The following is a 24,218-nucleotide window of genomic DNA, read 5'->3' as shown; positions in this document are numbered from 1 at the left end:
GGGATGTGTGGGCACACGAGAAAGGATAAGATTGGGAATGAGGATATCCGAGGTACAGTAGGAGTAGCCGAAATTGTAGGAAAGATGAGAGAAAATCGGCTCTGGTGATTTGGACATGTGCAAAGAAGGCCGACTGACGCTCCGGTTCGAAGATGTGACTACGGGACAGAGGTTCAGGGCCGAAGGGGTAGAGGAAGACCTAGGAAAACTTTGGAAGAGACTCTAAGAAAAGACTTAGAGTACTTGGATCTAACGGAGGACATGACACAAAACCGAGCGCAATGGCGTTCTAGGATTCATATAGCCGACCCCACTTAGTGGGAAAAGGCTTTGTTGTTGTTGTTGTTGTTGTTACTTGGATACGATGCCATTTTACTAAAGAGTAAAATGTTATCATATACAGTGGAATGGTGTGCACCAGGTAATGAAGCCATATATTTGATGTTACATTCAATTTGTTTATGAGTAATACTCTTAAGAAACAAATCAGAATAGGAAACCATTTATGTCATCATAATCAAGTGGGAGAAGTTGGAAAATGATTATGATAACATGGTTTTCACAATATGTGTAATCATGTGTGAAGGCACACCATAACATTGGTGTAATAATATACATATGATTGTAGTGAAATAAGTTAATTAATTAATAAAGGAAATACTATAATTAATTAATTAATTAATTCTAAAAGGATATTTTCGACAAAAAATATTCTAAAAGGATATGAACAGTTGTATTTTAACGTAAAAAGTTATAACTTTCCCTGAAGAATACAACTCATCCAGAAAGGTTATTTCCATCTCTATATATTTGTCAAATCCCTTTCTGTCAGATTCATTCAATTCCATTCTCACTCTCTGTTCATATCATTCACACCATACTGTGATCGATAGTCTAAGCGACATCCATTTTCGATCCTGTGAACTACCTAATTTCTATCAGCTACATCATCTTCATATCAACCATCTCTCTTGTCAAAGTTTGGAATGCATATGCAATTGAGGAATCTATCCTTGGTGTTTGATTCGTCGTCAATTTAGAAGTTTAAGAGACTGAGAAACACCATTGTCCTGCCTTAACTACTCTCTTTCTCAAATTTTGAAGTGCTAGAAAATTTCCTAAAAATGATTTATATTGAGCAATATATAGTCTTTTCCAGGTTTAGGACCAAGTGAAAATGGTTGAAGTTTTATCATAAAACCAATTGGTAATATGGGGAGTAACCCAATCTATTATAAGCTTTTGCAAGGTTTTCCCCTTCACCAATATTGGACTCTTTTACCTTCATTCTCAACACACCCCGTCACATGTGGCGAAGTTTCAAGCCTAACACGTGGACAACACAATAGGGTAACCTGGAGTGCATGTGGCCATTTGGCTCACATATGAGACAGCTTACTCTAATATCATGAAGAAAGTTGAGGTTCCACCATAAAACCAATTGACAATATGGGGAGTAGCCCAACCTCTTACCTTCATATTCTCACATTAGAATCGTTTGAAGCCTATGTTGGATGATATAATTTTGCCAAGTCAAAATGCGTTCATCAAAGGCAGACAAATCCAAGATAATATTATATTAGCCTATGAAAATTTTCATTTCCTGAAGTTGAGGAAAACTAAGACTATGTTCGAGATGGGGATCAAACTTGATATGAATAAGGCTTATGATCGGGTGGAATGGGACTTTCTAAAGGTTGTTATGGGGCATCTTGGTTTCCAGCGAAGGTGGATTGATATGGTTATGTGTTGTGTGAAAACTATGGAGTTTTCTATTCTTATAAATAAGAGGCCGGGGAAAGCTTTCAAACCATTTAGAGGTCTTCAATAGGGAGACCCCCTCTCCCCTATTTGTTCCTCATTATCAGTGAAGTGTTATCCTTGCTTATTAAAAAGGCAGTCCATCAGGGATACTTGGAAGGCATCAGGATTTCGACTTCGGGACCTGTGCTCTCAGACTTTCTGTTTGCGGATGATACTTTATTTTTTTCTTATGGGTTCCAAGCAGAATTGCAGGAATTTATCTACCTTTCTTTAGGTGTATTGCAGAGCATCAGGTCAACAGGTTAGCCTTCAGAAATCGATTGTTTATTTTGGAGCAAATACCCCCGCCCATTTGGCTTTGGAGCTTAGTAATATATTAGATATGCCAAAGGTTGATGATCTAGGTAAGTATTTGGGTATCTAAAAAATTTAGGGGAGATCGAAGTGGGAGACTTTACAATACATCAAGGACTGGGTTTTGGAAGAGCTTGCAGGTTAAAAACGGCGGTTTTTATCTTAGGCGGGGAAGGAAGTTCTCATTAAAGTGGTGGTCCAGGCAATTCCTATGTATCCAATGTGTGTATTTCGATTGCCGGATATGTTGTGCTGAAAATTGACGCAGCCATGGCGAAGTTTTGGTGGGCGGGGGTTAATAAGGACCGCGAGATACATTGGATTAACTGGAAGGATTTGGGTCGGGCAAAAAAGGAGTGAGGTATGGGGTTTAGTAATCTTAAAGATTTTAACCTTGCCTTGCTTGCGAAACAATGGTGGCGGTTGATACATGATCCTGAATCTTTGTGGGCACGGGTTTTGAAGGAACGGTATTTCCCAAATGTTTCTTTCCTGGAGGCTAAGAAATGTGGTAGGGCTTCTTGGGCGTGGGTGAGTCTGTTAGAAGTGAGGGATCTTATCCTTAAGGGTGCTAGGTGGCAGATTTTGGAAGGGCAGAAGGTTCAATTTTGGACGAATAATTGGGTCCCAAGCATCCCTGCGAGGCATCTCACCCCTCCATTTCACACGGAGATCAGTAGTGAGAGTAAGGTTGCATAGTTCATTGATCTGGTTTTGAGGGTGTGGAATATTGATCTTCTTTCACATTTTGTCCCGGAGGCTGAGCGTGTAACCATTTCTCACATTCAGGTGGGGCCGTTGTTGAGACCGGATAAACTTGTTTGGCATTTCGAAAGAAATGGTTCATATTCTGTGAAGTCTGTATATAAGTGGTGTCACAACCAACTACCCACTGTGAATCATGATCGCCCTCCCTCTTCTCACAGTATTGATTCTCGGGTGTAGGCTTGGGTTTGGAGCTACAAAGCCCCCTCTAAAGATTAGAAACTTCATATGGAGGGCCTTCCGTGGTGCTTGAGTCACCAAGTTCAACCTTTTTCGTCATCGGTGTGCCTCGTCCCCCCTTTGCGCCATTTGTGCTGAGGGTGAAGAGACCATGGAGCATATACTCATTCTTTACCTACGGACCTCCAGGGTGTGGATTGGGGGTCCTTTGAGCCCTCAAATTAATAGAAGCTTTATCACAACTTTGGCTGATTGGTTGTGTTTGGTAGTTAACCAAAATCAGGGTTGTAAGGAGGATTTGGATCGTACTATGTCGCACGTGGTCTTTTCATGTTGGTTTATTTGGAGGGCCAGATGTGATGCAATATTCAATGAGGTATATCCTTCTCCTTTCAGAACTTTGCGGGCTATCGTCACTGCCTTGGACTCCTTCAATATGGCATCTACCCCTCTGCGGTTGTCGGCCTCTAACAGAATCAGCTACTCTATAGATATGCATTGTTCTCCTCTGTGGTCTCCTCCCCCAGTTAACTGGATCAAGGTAAATGTTGATGCTTGCTAGAAGGGTGACTCTCTATGCGGTCACATCGGGGTTGTTGCCAAAGATAGCCTTTCGAGTTGCAAAGCAGTGAAAAGTGTGAGGGTGTTTGCGTCTTCGGATGCGATGGCAAGCCCTAGCTGTTCTAGAAGGATGTTTACTGGTGAAAAGCTTAAATCTACAGGAGGTGGTAATTGAATCGGATGCACAAGTTATTATGTAGTCCAGTAATTCCCCATCCCTGAGTTGTAATTGGGACCTACTCCCAATCCTTAGTCGTGCCTTGGAGGTTGGGATGAGCTTTCAATCATGTTCCTGGTCGTGGATTCCACGATCAGCAAATATGGCGACGGACTTCGTCGTGAGGAATATGTCACCGGAGATGTGCGGCCTCGACTGGGTTGTGAGACCACCATCTTCGCTTGTGGCTGTCTTGAACAATGGCAGTCTTCCTTGTCCTTTGGTGTAAAGGTGGGGTGTTTTTTACTTGGGTGAATGGGATGACGTTGGTGCCTTATGGTGGCCTCTCTTTGTGTCCCATTTATCTTTGTTTTTTGTTTTATGGGTGTGCTAGGCAGCCATCTGCTTGTTGTTTGGAGTTGTGCCTTACTGTTTCAATAAATCGTTCTTTCCAAAAAAAAAAATTTGAAAAATTAAATAAAAGGAAATTAAATTATTCACCCAATTTATGAATAATAATTTGTGTGGTACCTCACAAATGTATAAACTTGTATACGAGCACTTGCAATTGTTGCATGTCCTCCCATCTTGGAGCCATCTGGACTTTTTCTCGTTGATACATTATGAATGCAACTTGTCTTAATAGTGGTTTCACCCTTTTTTATTGGAAAAATTTAGCGATGTGGATGTTACTTTTTTTTATAACAAATCACATAAGATAAATATTAGCATATGAAATTTTTTATTGCCACAATTAATTAAATAAAATCAACAAAATAACCAAAAAATACTTGTATGTTAGAGTGTAGAAATTGTTCTTCGTCAATGCTTCATTAGTGTGTCCTCAAGAATTGGTTCTGCCCAATCAGAGACAATGTTTCGGTGTGTACACTCTTAGTGCTTGGATCGAATGAACATCTCGATTCTTTTCTTTGGTACATATAAGTGTCGAATATAATAAGACTTTAAAAGAATATGATGAATCAATGGAGGAGAGGAGAAAGGTGATTCACTCGAAAAGTAAAACTGTAAACGAGTGTGTGTGTGTGTGTGTGTGTTGAGAGTGGAAGCTCTAGGGTAATTGAAATACATGAGACTAAGTAGAGCTCTAGGGTAATTGAAATACATGAGACTAAGTAGAGTTACCCGTTGGACTATTAATCACCAATTGAATACCCTCAAATTCAACGACTATAACGTAAGAAGGTGAAATAAAGCAACGAAAATAAATGGCAATTGAAATATTTCTTTTGAAACGGTCCGCTACAAATCAAAATTGGATACAATATGAAGTTAATGAACCATTATAAATGGGAGATTATATTTTTTGACATATTCATGTATGACGTTGACATAACCATTGACACATATACCAAAATCCAATGAGATAAACTTATTCATTGATTTGACAAGTACACCTCACTTGCCACATCATATCATTCATGAATGTGGTAAAAAAATGTGATATTCCTAAAAGTTTCCTTTACAACGGCATTGATACTGATGGATATCGAGACTTGAGATGGAGTGCATTCTACTTTAATAGAAGATGGTGTAAATTAAAATTTTTATCTACAATTTTTTACATTTTATGTCTTCTATTAAAGATGCTCTTATTATCCTATAAACTCATGTTAATTGATGACTTTTCCACCTCCATCCCCATCAAGAATAACAAATGCATATGAAGGGTCACATGTCACCAAATTAACAATAACATACCTTAATTTAATTATGGCAGTAAACAATTGATTAATTTGGATAATGCGTCCCCATGAAAGGCCAATCACCAATGCACCTCCGTGATCTATACAGCCCAGTGAGCCCACAGTAATCCCAATACGCCAACTCTGTGTCACGAGTTCTAACATTGCTATGCTAATTATAATATGCCACAATTACAGGTTCTATTCGATGCGTTTCTATATATTAACTACAAAATGATTTAGTTTATGTGGAGTCAAGTGTTTTTAAGTCAAGGTTTTGTATTTAAGATGCATATTACAAATACAATTAAACCTAGTGTGATGGATGACTAGCTAATGTTTTGATACCAAACTTATATTCTGCTACAAATGTTGATTATGTCAAATTAATTGTGAATCATAGTCACACATCCAAGCAAGAACCAACTTGATCGATCGTTCAAATTCTCAATGTGGGGATAGTATAGTGAATAAACATTCTACAAATCTCAATATTAACATAATATATATCTGATTATGGTATGATGACTTTCTTTTTAAATTTACAAGCGATAATGGGAAGAGACATGAAAGAGGGTATGGAGGTTTGTGACAGATCTATACCCATTTATATTTACAAGTGGGCAAGAGTAGGACAACCCACCATTCCCAATTTCCCATATATACCTTTGCTTTCTAGCTATATAAAAGCCAATCCCACAAACCATCTTTCACATAGTTCATCATTACACTTAGAAATCAAAGATAATATTAGTGAGTAAGAGAAATAGAGAGAGACATGGAAGCATACAGAAAGCTTGTTGTTCTTGTGGCATTGCTTTTGGCAGTAGCCATTGGCTCCGACGCCTTGATGGCCAACAGCGACGAGAGTTTTTGCCGCATGACGAAAGAAGGTCTGAATGCATGCGCCCCTTCAGTGAGCGGGGCGAACCCTCCGCCTCCCTCAGCTCTGTGTTGCTCGGCTCTTTCGTACGCGGACTTCGGATGCCTTTGCCTTTTCAAGAAGTACTCAAACTTTCTCAGTGCCTACGGAATCGACCCAAACCTTGCCATGCAGCTTCCTGCCAGATGTAACCTTCGCCAGCCCATCCGTTGCTAGAAGTGCATGCATGTGTTGCATGGAATGATATGTCCATCTGTTTTAGTTTCTCCTTAATTTGTTTTTGTTGGTTGTGGCTAGCTTGTACGCTTCTGTTCAGTTAATTTCTGTAATTGTGTTTTGTTTTCTCAAGCTTTATCTAATCTTTTTTTTCTTTTTTTGGATTATGTGTTCTATAGTTATATTTGTGTTTACGATACAATTCTCCTTGGTAGCTCTTATCAGTTTAAAATGCCTTTGAACGCCTTAAGAAGACATCAAGCTTTTTTAAATGAGTTGTTAGTTTATGTCAGGTGTGTCACTGTTGGTTAATACCAACAGAAATATCGAATGAAGTTATTATTAGATTGTGAACTTGCACCACAAGTAAACTGAACTCCTAATCAAAAGATTGTTTTATAGGTGAGGTTAAAATCTACACTAAGTTATTTTCTATGCATTATCCTAAAAAGGATTTTAAATATTTTCTTTGTGTATGCGAAATGATAATCATAAACTAGTTGGATCTTGGTTCAACTCAGTGGTACAATCCTCACATAAATATACTCACAGAATGCATGACAAACTTTATGAAAATTGAAAGACAAAAATGAAATGACGTTAGTACTTATTAAATATCCAACAATAAAGTAATAACTCGAAAAGAAATGCGAAATGCAGAAGATCAACCAAATTTTAGACCTATTTGGTCAAGTTCTTGCTAGTAGCTGAAGTGCTTTCAAACAAAGTTTTCTTACAAGAAATTGATACTACAAACAAAGTACAATTGCGAAGGTGCTGAATTACAAAAGAAATTTATAAAAGATAGGCTACAGAGCTTTAAGATCTTTTTATGTTGTGAGTTAAGTGTTCTTATCTTGTGCCTTTCTGCTCCCTTTTATATCATTGTCTCACTATCGTTCTTGTTTAATTCATAAACTTGTTTTTTAAGCAAGTTTAATTCATGTCATTGTCACATTATCTTTATCACTTAGATACCGACCCGGCAGTTGTTTTTCGTTTACTTTTTAATTGAAAGATCGTACTTTGAAGTTACACAACGGCAACTCTTGCTTCTCAGATCGCAACAAATCCATCATATAAGCATAAAAAACCTCAAAAACACCCTTAACTAATATCATTCACTTAACTAAGTTGCTTCTTTTAGACACTATCAAGAATCAAAGGGACAAAACAACTGAAATCTAGTGAATGAAAAATAAATTTTTGGGGGTTAATTGCATTGGGGATGGTCAGTGGGTACCTATTTAATTAAACGGAGGGCAACTTAAGTGTAGATATGTGATAATTGTGGTCGTGGTGTTTGTACTTGTGATAGTGATAGAGATGTGATATCCATACATCCCTTTTTACTTCTCACACACCCCTTATTAATTTATGTCATTTGATCTTCTTCAATTCATTCGATCCAACAATCGGAAATTAAAATGATGTGTGAGAAGGTAAAAAAAAGTGTGTAGCACACCCCATGGTGATACATGGAGTATCCATGGCCACCCATTGACCATCCCTAATTGACACCCTTTAGGCTATGGCCTTGATCTGCTATTGCGTTCATGTCAGAGTCAAACTTCCCTACCATACCAAAGAAAAAAAGACTTTTATGACATGAGTAAATCGTCATCAAGACGTTTCATGCCAATTATATAGCATCATGTGTGATTGGCACAGGACACACAATAGTGGTGCACATGTGGCACACGAAGTTGTTTCCCCTTTAGTGAATCACCTGAGCATCAGGTGTACAAGAAGTAAAAAAGAAGGAAGTCGACAATACAAAATGAGTCCTTCTACCACACATCAATTATGGCCCACATTGCTTTTAGGAATCTTACACTCACATGGCCCAAAATTAGTCTTTCAGCAATGTATGTTATACATTAGTATATTATAACAATTTTAGACAATTGATAGGCCTAGTTTGTATCACAAGGGATATTCTACATTACAAGAGTAATCTGCATTGCCATTGGCATTGAGATGTCAAAAAACGGGGATATAGAGTTCAGCCGAAACTAGTAATCATTTAAGAGCATCTCCTGCGAAGGAGACAACAAGGCAAATTTACTTTGATTTGACATCAATGACAACACCACTTTTAAATCTTAATGGATGAGGCTACAATGCAATTTGAATTGGCAATTGTTGTGCAATGTGCCCTACCTAATTTTTTATTATTATAAATTTATAAGGGATCTTTTACCCTAATTTATTATGCTAAGAAAATGGGGGAATTTTAAACTTGTGGCGCAGTAGATTGAAGAGAAAGACTCTAACCATTAGGATAATCCATCACTCACGCTTAATTCTTATTAATATACGTTTTAACTGTTTGCGTGCTTCATGGTTTGAGGGATAAAATTTTGGACAAGGCAAAAGTTAAAGGTAAAGTGTCAAATAATCATATCCAATGAGAAGCTCTAAATTAATTGGCTTTTGGTTAAAACTGCTTCTCATTTAGTTGGATTTTGGTTAAAACTAAGAATAGTGCTACACTTACCACCTAATTTATAATGGTACCATCCCTAATAGAGGTAGAGTCTGTCACTACATGTGAATCTCATCTCTATCAGAGAGATGGTACAAATGAGGTATAAATATGTAGTAAGAACAACATTTTTGTAAAACTAAAGTTTGTGAGGTCTTTGCAAGTGGTCTTTTATCATAGTGGTGGAAATGTGTGAGCCCTTACATGACAGTATGGGTTCGAACCCTGTCGGTGATTCATTTAACTTCTAATCTAACAAAATCCAACGTTTGACAGAAAAAAAAAAAAAAAAGGTTTTGTGAGGTCTTTTTCATTAATTTTCTTAAAAGTTTACAATTGTAATAATATAGTCTGGAATTGTATTGGACTCTAATTTGGCGAGCCAGCCCATACCTACTAAAGTAGGATAAACACAGGGTGATTGCCATTATAAGCCCAATTGCAATTGTCCATAACAGTGAGGCGCATGTAAAGGAAAACAACAAAGTTGAAGGGCCGAAAGCGTAATGGAAAATTCAACGGAAGCGTTTAGGGTTTCATCTCCCTCGACTATAAAAACACACTTTGGAAGCGGCCAAGTAAACAAAAAAGAAGAAGCCTGGTCACTTCAAAGCTCAAAGCTCCTAATTATCTCTCTTGGTTTTTTCTGCAGATTTTTCGTTTCTTGTTAAATAACGTTGTGGGTTTGGGGTGCCTTCATTAATCCCAGAAAAGCAGAGAAAAGGTGCTTTATCTGATTCATAGGAGGCCAATAACAAAGTCTGTGGAGGGTTTCGCTGATAAATGCCTGTTTTTAATCATCACACGGCGTTTACTAGTAACTTTCCATACATTTATTTCTTCAATCCAATCCAATCCCCATTTTTTTATCTTTGGTTCTTGTTTCTGTTTATGCCGCTCCATCTGTTGGACAGTGGGTTTTATTTCCGGCATTCGTTTTCCGATAATTCTATTTCAATTAACAAAGAGGACCAAGTTTTCAATAATATTTTTAGAAACTCAAAAAATCATTATGTTTTTCATAAAATTAATTATACATTCATCTGCAGTCTTTTTGAATGCTGCAAATTGCTACTTGTTGAAAAAAAAATTTAGGCAAACATTACATTTTTCGTCCTAGTACGTTTTGCAAGTGAACACTTGCGAGTAGAAGAGAGGGGTATGTTCACTTAATAAAAATGAGAAAATGAACGAATCAAAAAGCCTAAAAAAAGGAGAAGAAAACGAAATCAAAACTAGTTCCCCCTAGTTGATTCAATTTCTTATTTTTTTGGTATTTGATTACGGATTTTAAGATAAAACTGCATTTTTCAGATTCTTTGCGTGTAAGTAGACTAAAGAAGTAGTTGAATGGCATGATTCCCTTACCCAAGTTTTAGTAAACGCCGACACTGTAGGCGGCATGGCTTAGTTGGTCATTTATGTTTCGTCCTTCGTTTCCTTTTTGTTTGTTTCAAGAAATATTGATCAATTCCATGAAACCTTGAGAAAAATAAAATTATTTGCTGAGAAGGAAATAGAGATGTAAAATTCCAACCAAAATAACTAGATGTTCCAAACTTCCAACCAATAAAAACCCTAATGGACCTAAAAAAGGAATAAAGGCCCAACATAAATTACTTGTTTTTAAAGACCCCGCAGGAGTCAAGTATAACGATTCCGTTATTGTGAAAAAATATGCCAGACGTGCTCAATTGGAGCAATTCATCATCCCCAAACCCAGCATACAACTCTGTTGTACTGCACTCCCCAAGTGTGCTTATTCCTCTCTACTTCCTTACCATGGCAAGTCTATGTGAAATAACTTCGATGAGAAAGAAAAAAGGTGTTAAAATGATCCTCCTGGCCCAACCATAAACACTCTAAAACCTCCTCCAACCTTGGGCTAAAATTCAAATTTCCACTTCTATTCCCCTCAAAACTCAACCCAACCCAATGCTAAAATGTGGTATAAAACCTAAAACTCAAATGGAAACCAAATTTAGCCTGTGATTAGTGGGGCTGATCCATCATATATGTATATCTTATTTAATTTTATATTTATAAATACATTGAATCCAACAGTTAAATTCTAATTTAATGAAATTCAACGGTAAAAAAAAAAAAAATTTAACGGTCCGAATTTAAATCTAAAGACTAAAATAATTAAAAAAAAAATCTTTCATTTGTTTCATATTTTTCATAGTAGAGCTTCTTGGTGTCGGTTAGTGATTTTTCAGCATTTGTCAGAATCTAAATATTTTTAGTTTAAAATGTTCATAAAATTAAATTAAGATAGTCTACACAATTTTTTATTTTCAAAAAGTTACTTCTAAGAAAAAAAATTAATCTAAATTCATTCTTTAATAACCTGGGACTAAAATTTTAGACCAGAAGGATTGGAACAGAAAAGCTGTTTCTGGATTAAAACCTAAAATTTCAAGGCTAAAAATTTTAGGTTTTAGGCCAAGGGTTAGAGATGTGGTCTAAGAGAATCAAAATTATTTCAGTTGCTATTCTTTGTAAATGTATAAATAAATGCCCTTTTATAATGGTAAATATAAGATGCTCTTTCAAACCAAGGTGTAATCCAAAGGGATATGATTGTACGGATGATGTTTAACATGCACAACCTTCGGACGGCACCTTCTTCTTCAACCACTTAACAATATAGCATGCATTTATAAAGTCTGCGTAATCAAAATTTCCGTTCCTAATCAGCTCTTAGTCACCGCATTACATCTTCCCCTACAATTGTTCTACATCTACTTGTTGTATAGGTGGACGACTGTGAAGACGAAGAAACCTGTCATCTGCATCACAATACCAAGATAATGTTATCAAAATAGTTTCAAGCTAATGTAAAAATAGCTTATGGCACCAATAAAGGAGAATCTCGGGCTTATTTCCCATGTCCGGGGAACTTCAAACATACATAGTTCATAGAGTTAAGCTTTAGCTCAATGTAACTTGAAATAGGGCGGCTAACACCACTGACATGGCCATGAAAGATGAGATGCTCCTCGGGCAATTAAACCGCCGTTGGACAAGATGACAGATCAAAAATCTTTGTATAAGTAAATATAAGAAAATGAAGGGCAGTTGGGATGGCAAGGGATCCTGTCTAAAACGCTCATTCTGTGTAGCTGCTGGTATCTTTCGAATTCATTGTGTGTTTGTGTGTGTGTGTGTGTGAATGAGTGTATAATGTAACAGAGACCAATTCAAGAGAACAAAAGAGAGTTACCATTGAAAATGCTGCTCCGTAATAGGGATAAGCTGCTGGTATAAATCTTTCGTATTCATTGTGTCTAAATGGTCGAACAGGGATCTGCAATTCAATATCCAAATTTCCATTGAGGCAGTGGATAAAGGAACATTACATTAAAAAAGAAAACCTGACTCACTCATACAAAGCAAGAATTAAAACAAATCAATAAAATAGCACATTTGGTCACAGTACAAGGTTTTGGTACTTAAGGAGAATATTCATTACTCGAAGTTGAAGCGTGCGCCATTCCAGGTGCAAAACATACGTGGGATGGTTGTTCAAAGGTAGATACAAGAATTATTGTCTTTCATTTTTAATCAACATTCAATAAGAAACAGCGGTAAATTGAAATTTAACGCATTCTGCAGTTGGGTATTTTTAATTGTAATGAATCGAATTTTATTAATGTAACCACAGATTTTCAATCAATAACGAAGCTTCAATACTATATTACAGAGGTACAAATTTATCAAGTCCATGATGACATCCATTTCGCACAAGCACAAAATGCATACAAAACTTTGTTGGTTTAATTGAAAGATCTTCTCTTAACAAGTTATAGATGCACCAATACCATTTATAGAAATATTTATTACCTGCTTTGAGAGAGACAAACTTGTGTAGCCAAGCCTCTGGTACTCAACCTTGAACTGGAAAACCCCATAAACATCTGGAACCTTAAAGTCTGTAAAGTAACGACCCTGCAATACAAAAGAATATTAAGCAAGGATGTTTACGAAAAATCTGCAGTGAATAACATGCGTTACCTTCTGATCAGTTGACAAGGTTTTCAGAACATAGGGACTCATCATGTAAAACTGCACTTGGACATCATTAGCAACATATGGTTCCCATCGTTGTCCATGCCATTCATAAATCTCGACCGAATATTGCTTCAATTGTAATTTCAATGTCAGATGCCAAAACCTTTAGGTTTTTTACTCTTTTTTATTGACACTGTAAGTAAATAAAATTACCAGGTCATCGTTGATCCTGTACATTGCAGGTTCATCTGCTTCCCCAACTCTGTTGTGTTTTACATTCACAGCCTACAGGACAAAACATGATTAACAAGGTGAGAATTTAAGAAACCCAAAAAGCTGATTACAGACATAGCTATAGTGAAACAATTAGCTGAGTTAAACCAGCCACCACCACTTCTCTTTTACTTTTCTCCTTTTCTTTTCTTTATTTTGTTCAGGCCTCGTTAAACAAACAATATTCTGACAACAAAAAACTAATTTTTGCCTCACCTTGAGATGACTTCTTTCATGGAAGACCCATTTGCTAATTTCAGTCAGAAACTGCTCATTTGACGATTTCTCATGTCTGTTATAAAAAAAAAGTTTCTCATAAATTTCTTCTTTCAAACCGAAAAGTATTCTGTGTCATTAAGAGATATCTTCGACAAACTCATTCAAAAATGCATATTTTATTCGTGAGTAGTCATTTTGTACAGCTACATTACGAAAATAAATATCTTATAAACTGCTAGTGTAAACACTTTACGTCTCCAAGATACATATTTCCATTGATGTCTACATGTCTAGCCTAATCTCTGCATCAATCATAGCTAATCATTAAGTTGTAAAGCACATCCCTGCCTCAAAACAGGCGCCATAGCCTATAACCTTTTATTAGTTTTTAAACAATCAACAACTGAATTTCATCATATACAATATATCAGTTAACGTGGGCACTAAGCTACAACCAGACCACTTCACAATATGTGACATATAGCTAAAAGTTAATTCCCAACAGGCAAGCTGTATCTCCACTAATAAGATAATTTATCCTCTTCGATTATGTAAGTTCATAGTTTATATGGCAGTTAGAAATGGAGATGTCCTTAAATATCAATGTAACACGTATGGCAAGGAAATCAAATTACAAGTCACAGCATCACTCACTTCTTTGAGCTCCCAGCCTTCTGCACCTTAGATCTGAAAAACCTGTAAACAAAACCAAATCCTGTCAATGGAAACGTTCAAAAGAATAAGAGAACGTAATTTATCCGGAAATTATCACATACCTGTCGCTGAACAAACTCAATGAACCAGAGATCAAAACCCGAGCATTGTTTCTTGCCTGTGCAATAAACACAAGAAAACCTTTAAAGAAAATACAATGTGTAAAATAGACGCATTCACATTCATACGCTAAAAAGCATCAAAGAAACTGTATTACATTTACAGACCAGTGCACCCAGAGAACTCACTACTTAGTATTATTTATGACTGCAAACATCTGGAACCAGACAATAGGGAGCTATATCATCAAACATTAAGGTCCATTTCCAAAGGTGTGGCAGGATTTAGAGACGCCACCCCAATAGGCAAAAGAGGACGAAAAAAATAATATGAAATGTAATGGTAAAAAAGGTAGGATGCTGCAGAACAGTTCTCTGTTAGTAGATATGTTATTGCAATTAGTCCAATGTTTCCTCCCAAAAAAATTAAAGAATAGAGAGACAGAGAAAGAGCGAGGTATTCCTATGCTTAACAAGAAGACAATATGAAGCCAACAGACAGCTGCAAACTAATACAACCTACAATATCATTTCCTTATCATGGACCAGATAGGCATGACGTTTCCAATTAAAGCATGAACAAACACATAAACAAAGGAAACCATGTATGTATTTCAAAATATAGACACGGCAATGAAGTAAAAGAAGCGCAGAAAACAGGCTAAGAAAATTTAACATACCTGCACAACTGAAACTAAAGATATAGCAGATCCAGTGAGAGATGGAGGATTTGACAGCTTGCTTTTGGGGTTAGCAGAATATGCTGAAGGTGAAGCTGAGAGAACTTTCAAAACCTAAATGTTCATAAATTGACATTAAAGAGGGTAATAACAATTTTTAAAGAAAAATGAATGAACAATCACAGTTGAATAACTTTAATTGGCACAAAGGCTGATTCTCTTGTTTGTTGCAGCGCATTGAATATGGATAACTGGAAATTCTTACCAGGCTATTTTCAGAGTTTACTGCATGGCCAATCCCTTGGAAAAGTACAGGAGCCTGTGGCAGAACCACCAATGGAAACAATATCAGAGACAAAGACAACAATTACCATCACCATTTAGCAGTAGTGTGCATTGAACTGTCTCTAAGTGCATCCGTTGATAATTCTACGATTATATATTCTCAAAATACTTTGCTTAAGCTACTACTGGATACAAGGACATAAAAAATGAATGGCTCAAGGAAAAATGTGACAACATGTGGCTTGACCAGTACCCATATTACTTAATTGAAGATACAATGTACGATTTAGTAAACTGGACCACAAATATTATCAGAATAGAACTTGCCTCAATTTTCTCGCTACCCAAAATTACATCAGACTTGATGAAATCATCACTAGCAATCACTGTATGATCTCCTTCAGTGTCTGACACTGCATAGCTTGTGTGATCTATGACCATAGCAGCAGGATCCTGTATCCATAATAAATAATTTACCCAAACACATCAATTCCATAACCATGCTCCAAACGCTGGATGAAAAGGTAAGACCTATATAAACTTGTAAGAATTCAAGGTAAAGATAAGAATATTGGGTATCAATAAGCCCTGTAGAATACTGTATGAGATGAAAGGAGCAGAAGAACATACATCCAGAACACAGCTATTCAAACAGAGGCTGCCAAAATGCTTTCTATGAATTCATAATTCCAGGAAAGGAATACAAACCCGAGGATTTTAAGATTTTTTTTCTTTGTAAAAATGGAAAATATACTCTTTGGATTGTATAAGCAGACAAAAGAATGATTTTTTCCAACCTCGCAGTCACATCAGTGTAGTACATGACAGTGGTTTTTGATTATGTGTACTTAATCATAGGAGGTAGTAACTGGGAAGATGCCCAAATAAACCTCTACAAAGATCATTCATAAAGAGCTCAAAGGTAGTGACGGTTCATAACACGATATGATGACCCTGCCATTGTTAAGAACGCATTTTAATCTCTTCTACACCCTTTCCGTTTAAATTTTATTCGAATTGGCTACATTCATAAGGACATGCACCTTAGTGATTATGCTTGTTTCTGTTATCCTCAAACAAATTGGACAATCAATTCTTCAAAGAAAAGTATTTTCTTCGGGTGGTAGAAGATATCATGAAGCAATGCATGCATATTGGACATAATTCAATTTAGAGGAAATTCTGACAAGCTTGAAAACATATAATCAATACAGCAACCAGTGAAAATGCTTCGATGCTTGAACCAACCTCGTCGAAATCAACTCCGCACTCAACCGCGATTTGCCGGATCAAATCAGATGCATTGGTATCAGCTGCAATGATCAAATCATGACCGCTATCCACGAAATCCAGTATAGCAGCCAGGTCAATGGATCCTCCAAAACCTATAATACACGACAAACACAAATTCTGAATAAATTGATCCTCCATTTCAACCGATCAAAAGCTCCCAAATTCCACAACTTTCCCCAAAATCACAAAACACAAACAATCACAAAATTCAACTGAGAGACTTACGATCGACGGAAGGAGAAAAGAGGATCAAGGCGTCGTAGCTGTAGAGGCCGTATCGCTGCAAGGAGATCTTGGGATCATCGGCGAGCTTGAAATCGAGCTCGAAGCCTCGAGACTGGAGGGACTTGAAGAACAAGGAGTGGGAGGATTTGACGGCGAGGTCGTCGAGCAGGACGAGGACGCGGCGGTCGGTGGGGTGGTCCGGCGAGAAGGAGTGGGCAAGAAATGGGAGGGTTAGGGTTAGGAAGGCAAGGACGCCGAGGAGCTTCGACATGGTTGGTTGGGTTTGGGGAGGGACTGCGGAGAAGAAATGCGAGCAACTCTCTCAGATCGCAAAACTAGTGCGAGACTGTAAGTGTGGAGGAGGTGTTGACTGGCTTTTCTTAATTTCGTTCAAAATATTCTTTGTTTTTCCTACACTAGCAAAAAATAATTTCACATGTTCACCCTATATTATATTTAAATCAACTTTTTTCCTTAGACTGGCAATTTTTTTTAGAATAATACTTGTGTCTATGTCCACATATTCCACCATTTATGAATAATTTTTGTCGTATAAATTTCTTAATCAGAAGATTTAAACAAACATGTTCAATTTCTTAATTTTCGTTTCAAGACCATTCCTAAAAAAAAATGACGTGCATTTTCCTCTTAAGAGATGCAATTATTCTTTCTCTTTATAAGGGTTTAAAAATAAAAGAATATTAATGTAGATATTATCTTTTGTTAAAAAAAAAAGGAAATATTAAAGGAAAATCCACTTGTGAATTGCGTTGTTTTGATTTGAATAACTGAAAATGAGACCTCACATTTGCATTATTATTAATTTTTCTTAGGTTAGAGACTTTATGTTCGACTTATTGTGAGATTTGGCCTAAATGTATTACCACCTCAGTAAAATTGTATCCTTAGTATGAAAAAAACAAAATAATACTCAAGTCTTAAGCCTATGGCTTGCCATGATTTGGTCACAGACTCTTAGCCCGGTTTGTTCATGTGAGACACGATATTTAGCTGCATCCTAAAGTCGAATGCTTTTACATATATATGTTGATCCTAAAAACTACCAAGCCTACGTGGTGCACAGGCCGAGTAACTAATGAGCTAACTACGTCTTTTGGTTGTATATGGGTGTGCCAACTCGTCGGCCGAGCTCAATCGAGGAGTAAAATATGTTGATGTTGCGTTGAGCACGCTGCTGATTTCTTAATCTTACGACTGCGGCCGAGGAAGGAACACGTCTCAACCTTCGGGTTCTAGAGTCTGAAGACAAGGCTACTAGTTATGTGAAGTTCATGGATCGTTGGCACCAGGTTCAGTCACGGTGATTATATTTGTGAGAGTATAAGCACGCCAAGCCGACTCCAAATTATACAGACACAAGTACTCAAAGGAAATATATGTCTTGATGGTAAACGTGGTTCGGCTGTCAGAATGCTGAACTCTAAACCCTACTCGTGAATAACCAATGGCGTTCAATGCGCCGAGCCTAGTATTTGTAACACCTCACTTCGCCAAGAAGGCTAATGAAATGATCTCTACCAACAAGGATTTTCAAATCCTTCTCGGCCGAGGCTTGGATAGATAATCAGTCGACCTCGACGCAGTGTTGTTTATCCAAATTGAAAGTGCTTCACAGTCGACTGATTCTACGATGGCAATGCTGTTTATCCAAACTGAAGATGTTCTCCGGTTGCCTTCACAATGCTGTTTATCCAAATTGAAAATGTGTTGGTGGAAAAGAAAATAAAAAATCTCAAGGTTGTTGAGAAGTTTCGCGTAGAGCGAAAGTTTGCGCAGGGCAGTTTGTGTGTTGAGTAGAAACCCTGAATGTGTGTTCATCCTCTGTATTTATAAGAGCGAACCTACTTTCGGCCGAGTTAAAACCTTACCTGGACTAGAACTCTTCATCCTGATCTAACTAAGACTCGATCAATCCTACTTTAATTAAGACTTTGTGTAACGAACCAGATTCTTTCCGTGTTCCTTACTGCCTTTAGCTTTAACAATCTTGGGGTTTAAGGATTCATACTTCATCTTTATCCAAATCAATCCTTCTCACAAAGTGACTTGATCTACAAACAACTAGATAACCCCCAGTACCCAACCGGCCCATGATCCCCCTTACTACCATTGGATCAAGAGTCTTGGCCCATTTGTTACCTTCGCCCTAAACATTGCCCCTCGCTTATGAGGTATTCAGCTTAGAATTCCTTAGCCGAATTTCGACCTTGAAGAAGTGAAAACAAAACCAGGGTATATTTTCTAAAACAATTCGAATATTCCATCTATCCGGCATATTTATGAAGCACGATTGCACGATCTTAATTTTGTTAAACACCCTACCACGTGGCAACTTCCTAGCATGCTTGTCCTTACTTGACACTGAAACGCCTAGCCTTCCACAAACCATCATTATAACCTTGATTTGCGAATTGTAGTCATTTTGAGACGTGTAGATACCCGAACGTTTCTTCATCATTAAACTCACTGCAACACGCCATCGTGTAACCTTGATCCGCGAATTCATCGGTCCCTTCACCTGGATTCTTTGAATATTTATCATGATTACCAAATTCCGGCTCAAATCTAACCCTTCATTTTAAACATTTAAACCGTCGAATCTTCCCCAGTACGCTTATAAGAAACCTAACTTTCCTCATTCCACTTCTGACGCTCCCAAAACTCTCAAATCCTCTTGCCATCTGCTTTCGAATTTTCTGTTATTTGTTCTCAAACCCAGAAAGCTAAACTTCCCTTTTGTCTTCTCCGATGGCCGCCAACGTTTTTATTACCAAGTTGATTGAGGAGTGCAACAAATGCTAAGACATTACCGACCGAAACACAATCAAAACCATTTGTTTTAAAGATGAACCAAATGCCTCCCATCAAACCCTTGGCCCATTATTCAAGGACGACGTTCCAGAGGCGATCATCGAAATGCTTAAGAATCAATGCCTAAAACCCCTGTTTCACGGGTACGACTGGCCAAAATAGGAATATGTCAGACCCCAAGGTGTTTGGCCTTCGACCACTCCATCCTGGGTTGCCTGGGTCACCCAGATGGAACCACACTTCAGCGACGAATGGAGGGCTCTAGGCATTTTAGATGCTATTAAACTCTCGACCATCGAGATGAACATGGACCGAGAGCTCGTGATGGCCGCGTTAAGCTTCTTGTGCCCGGTAATCAAGATGATGATTCTCCTTCTCTGCCCTTTTGGTCCAATGATTCTGGACATAACCGCTATCCTTGACACTTCTCCATCCGGCCTCCCAATTGACATTTCTCTTGTTGGATATAAACTTGACCTGGACCTGAAGGCAGTCTTCGAAGAACGTGTCGTTGAAGCCTTGACAAAAGGAGACCAAAGGCTGCCGAAAGAAGAAGTGCAAAATTTATACAAAAACTTGTTTAACTACAACACCCTGATCACCCACTTCGCTAGCTCGGAAAGGGAAAGTATCAAAAAAAAGGAATATGATGCCTTCTTATTTTACTGGTACAACAAATATATTTTTTGTGCCAAGTCAAATAAGTGTTTGGTCAAAAACATGCATGGCGCCGAGGCTCTATCAAGCGGTCACGTCCTGGCTCTTAGCTCAGCCATCCTCTCCAACCTTACCCAATACTTGGCCGAAGCAACCTTTGGGAAAATCGACCCCAATACAGTGGCCCACTATGGGTCTTCCAGCTTTGGTTGCAAGTTTACTTCCCAATGTTGCGGCCTGAAATCCTAAACTTTAGTTCCTCCGAAGCTATGGGTCTGGAGCTGGCCTCACGCCTTATTCTTCCTCACTCGGCCGAAGAAAATTTTCAACATTTCTTCAGCCTAGAAGACTTGTCTGACAACGACTTTCAAATATGTTGTTGCTGGACATACTCGTCTTCCATCATTCTCCCACAATCGGCATGGGACGCGGCCGAGGATGCTAATCTTCGGGAGTTTTGGGGGTCATTCATCATGACTCGTGACCTGCCCTATGGTTGCGAAGCTCGTCGAGGCAGCTGAGAAGTCTATCACACTAACTTCTTGGCCCATCAATTAGGCTACCTCCAAGGGTGCCCCTTACCATTCCTTGCCTCTCACGGCCTTTTAAGCCGAAAACTCTTTTCTAGTTCCTCAGAAAAAGAGTACGAACGGTGCGCCAAATTCCACCTTCGACCAAAGGTCCCAGAATCTCGGTGTACTAGTACCTTTGCCGAATGGTGGGACACCTACACCAAGGACCTCTTCCAAACGCCGGGTGAAGAAATCGTGAAGAAAATCTTTGACGGTCGTCCAAAAACCCCAAAACCTAAGGAAATAGTCCAAGGTATGTAACTTCCTTTACTTTCCTTATTTTCTTTTAAGCCTTATTTTAACCTTGAGTTAATGTCCCCAGGTGGCCGAACCATAAAATGGGTTGCGGTGGTGGCAAAGGCCACAACTAAACACAAACTTGCCCCTCTTACAAAAAAGGTGACTGCTACTAAAACAACCCTACCAAGCAAAGTCCTAGCCCAGAAGTTGAAGCTGCAGGAGATGTTCCCCGGCCCAAAAAACTTGTTAAGAAGTTGGCTAAAAAAATGGAGCGGGAGATTCACGTTATCTCTAGTTAGACTACAGGAACAACCGCTCATAGTGTTTCTCTCCCTCCCCCTGTCGTCGAAGCCTCAGCCGCAGTACGACCAGACCTGACAATTGAATCGGCCATCGACCCAGTTGTCAAGCAACTTGTAACTTCAGCAATGGCAACTGCTCACGCCGAAGCCAGCCTGATGACGACTACACTGGAAAATGTGACTTCCCTGACCGAGAAAAATCTCCCCCTGAATCCAAAAACAAAACCAGTGTTCATTCTAGAGGAAGAGATATAATTATGTCGTCGGTAAAATTTCCTTTGACTAGATTCTGAATTCTAACAACTCTTTTTTAGCATGACAACAACTAATAAATCCCGCTAATAAGTCGTCCTCGACCAACTAGACTTCCTACTAACAAGCTTCCACCTGTGGTTGAGGCAATTGACCAGGTTGATCCTCCTGCAGCTGACCGTGGAAAAAGGCCCATTGTCGAGCCTAAAGCAACGGCAGAGACACTAATCCATCCGCAGGATCAAGACCTTGGCATTTCTCCTCAAAAAGTTACTCGATCCTTTTCTTTCGTTGATTTTACTATAACAAGTCTGAACCGAGAATAATATTAAATGTCAGGTGCCTGATTATTCATTTCATCAATAATTCTATGCGCTGAAGGGTGTTATCTATATTTCCTGACCACCTAAGTGGCCGTCGAATGTAGATAACCTTCATCAGCCGCGTGAATTGAAAAGCAGTATTAAATACTGGGCTCGGCCATTGAGCTCTCTAGGTTCAAGCAATGAACCAGAGGACATGGTCGAAGTCTTTTCCCAGTAGGTCTAAAGCAAATTCTCTCTGTTATATTCTTTACAATTTTCTTTTCGCCTAAAACCTTTTCATGTGTAGCTTTCATGGGAAGTCGAGCTCGACGTTCTCCTTTCGAATACTGCTGGGGTAGCCGGATCATCTACTACGTTGGTCGAGCCTTCAGCAATCAAGGCTGAATCCAATGCCCTCGCCAAGTTACAAAAACTCATATCCCTCTATGCTTTACAAATCCTTCAATGTAAAGGCCTTGACTTCGTAGGAGAGTGCCTGAACGCTTTTGCAGCTAGTGGTCTGTTGAGTACCGAGAATGTCATCCACCTATCCAATATCCTGGAGCGGACTCGACAGTTTTTTACTACTTTTGAACGGGCTATCCGAGCTGAAGACAACTTAAAGGTTGCCAAGACCGCTCACGAAGCCAGTCGGCCAAAGGTTGAGGCCATTAAAGCAAAGAAAACACAGTTGGCCAACTTTGATCATTAAATCGCTGAGCTGCAACGTTAAATTGCAGAACTTCAACAGCAAAGGTTGGCCGTTGTTTCGAACCTCGAAAAGAATTTTGAAGCAAATAAGGCTTGGTTAACGGACTTCGTGGCTGTCGCAAGGCTGATCCAACAACTTCAGCTTAATAACAGGATGAGGCAAGCCGAAGTCACCATGGGTGAAGTAAGGTGGTTGGAACTGAAGGCCACTCTTGAAGCCTTCCTTCCTTCGACCCTTTCGGATTTTAGTCTTTAGGAATCTTTTGTAACTTTGCTTGTACATTTCTTTGCAAAATCAATGAATGATCTTTTATTCTTGCATCTCCCAAGTGACATGGATAATATTTCTTTAAAAATTTCCTTTTGATTGGTAACTTGTGAATTAAACCAGTTCAATCCTTGAGGTGGTATCGAGAACTTTGTGAACGATGAACGGTCATTCCCAATTCGACGACCATTTGCCAAACCTGGGGTTTTTAATTCCTACGGGCAGCATAGTTTGCCAAACTAACTCGCCCTCTCCAAATGTTTTTTGTCTAACTCGCTGATTATAAGCTCGCTCGGCAATCTTTTTCTGTGCCACCAATAAATTATAAACGTCAAGCTAATTTTCTTCCAAATCTTCTAACTCTTGTCGCATGGCTTGACTGTACTTGACACTGAACAAACTACTTTGTTCAATCACTCGTAACGAGTTTATACTTAGTTCGACTGGAACATAGCATTGTGGCCATAGGTTAATACGTATAGAGTCATTCCAGTGGCCGATCAGGGTAAAGTTCGATAAGCTCATAATGTTTCGTTTAACTTTAAATGCCATATACCAGGCCTTTCTTGTACCATTTTCTCGAGAATACCGATTAAAACCTTATTACTTGCTTCGGCCTGTCCGTTCGCCTGTGGGTAATACTGTGTAAATTGCTCGAGTCAAATTTTTAGATTTTCCGTATACTTCTAAAACCTGCCGGATGTAAAAATCGTACCATTATCTGTTATGATTGTTTCTAGTACGCCGAATCTAGTCACGATATTTTTTTCTACAAAATTACAGACTTCTTTAGATGTTAACTCGGCATATGACTTGGCTTCGACCCATTTGGTGAAGTAATCCGTTACGACAAGTATCCACGCATGCTTTGCTGACCCGGAAGATGGTGCGATTTTGCCGATTACATCCATAGCCCATCCCTTGAACGGGCATGGTTTGGTGATCGAATTGAGTGATTCAGCCAGAACTCTTTGTATAGGCCCATGAATTTGACACTGTACACATCCTTTTGCATACTCGATACAATCCTTCAGAATGCTCAACCAGAAATAGCCGTGTCGCCAAAGTAGCCAATGCATATTTCATCCAGATTAATGAGCCCCGCAAATACCTTCATGGACGTCTGTGATTGCTTAAGCAGCCTCATGAGGGCTAAGGCATAATAACAATTGACCGTCCTCACCCATTCGATACAATTCATTTTGGTACATTACATAATTCGTGGCGTGAACCCTTGTATTTC

General features: G+C 38.5%; 1 protein-coding gene and 1 non-coding gene across 2 annotated transcripts; one reads left to right on the top strand and one right to left on the bottom strand.

Annotated features, from left to right (window-relative positions):
• Positions 1–9,776: 9,776 nt before the first annotated feature.
• Positions 9,777–9,909, top strand: LOC126588118 (small nucleolar RNA snoR83). The gene has a single exon (XR_007611341.1). It is a non-coding gene; the product is annotated as a small nucleolar RNA snoR83 (small nucleolar RNA).
• A 1,688-nt stretch (positions 9,910–11,597) lies between these two features.
• Positions 11,598–17,252, bottom strand: LOC126587300 (dolichyl-diphosphooligosaccharide--protein glycosyltransferase 48 kDa subunit-like). The gene is made up of 13 exons (XM_050252337.1): positions 16,837–17,252; positions 16,567–16,703; positions 15,646–15,771; positions 15,299–15,352; positions 15,034–15,147; positions 14,357–14,412; positions 14,235–14,276; positions 13,578–13,653; positions 13,302–13,373; positions 13,092–13,217; positions 12,921–13,025; positions 12,301–12,384; positions 11,598–11,866 (listed from the first exon to the last, which is right to left on the bottom strand). Exons 1-13 carry the CDS (start codon positions 17,105–17,107, stop codon positions 11,819–11,821), a joined length of 1,311 nt encoding a protein of 436 aa, XP_050108294.1. The 5' UTR covers positions 17,108–17,252; the 3' UTR covers positions 11,598–11,818.
• Positions 17,253–24,218: the final 6,966 nt, after the last annotated feature.

This window comes from Malus sylvestris, chromosome 10 (genome assembly GCF_916048215.2).
Source record: "Malus sylvestris chromosome 10, drMalSylv7.2, whole genome shotgun sequence".
Taxonomy (NCBI): Eukaryota; Viridiplantae; Streptophyta; class Magnoliopsida; order Rosales; family Rosaceae; genus Malus; species Malus sylvestris.
The sequence above is the reverse complement of the archived record's forward strand: the minus strand, read 5'-3'. Positions and strand labels throughout refer to the sequence as shown.

What these genes read in the sequence shown, in the direction of transcription:
- LOC126587300 (XM_050252337.1), bottom strand. Translation starts at nt 17,107, where the DNA reads ATGTCGAAGCTCCTCGGCGTCCTTGCCTTCCTAACCCTAACCCTCCCA. An exon ending in ACAGGATCAACGATGACCTG is followed by an intron (nt 13,218 to 13,301) that starts GTAATTTTATTT and finishes TTACAATTGAAG; the next exon opens with CAATATTCGGTCGAGATTTA. An exon ending in CCTTGTCAACTGATCAGAAG is followed by an intron (nt 13,026 to 13,091) that starts GTAACGCATGTT and finishes TTTGTATTGCAG; the next exon opens with GGTCGTTACTTTACAGACTT.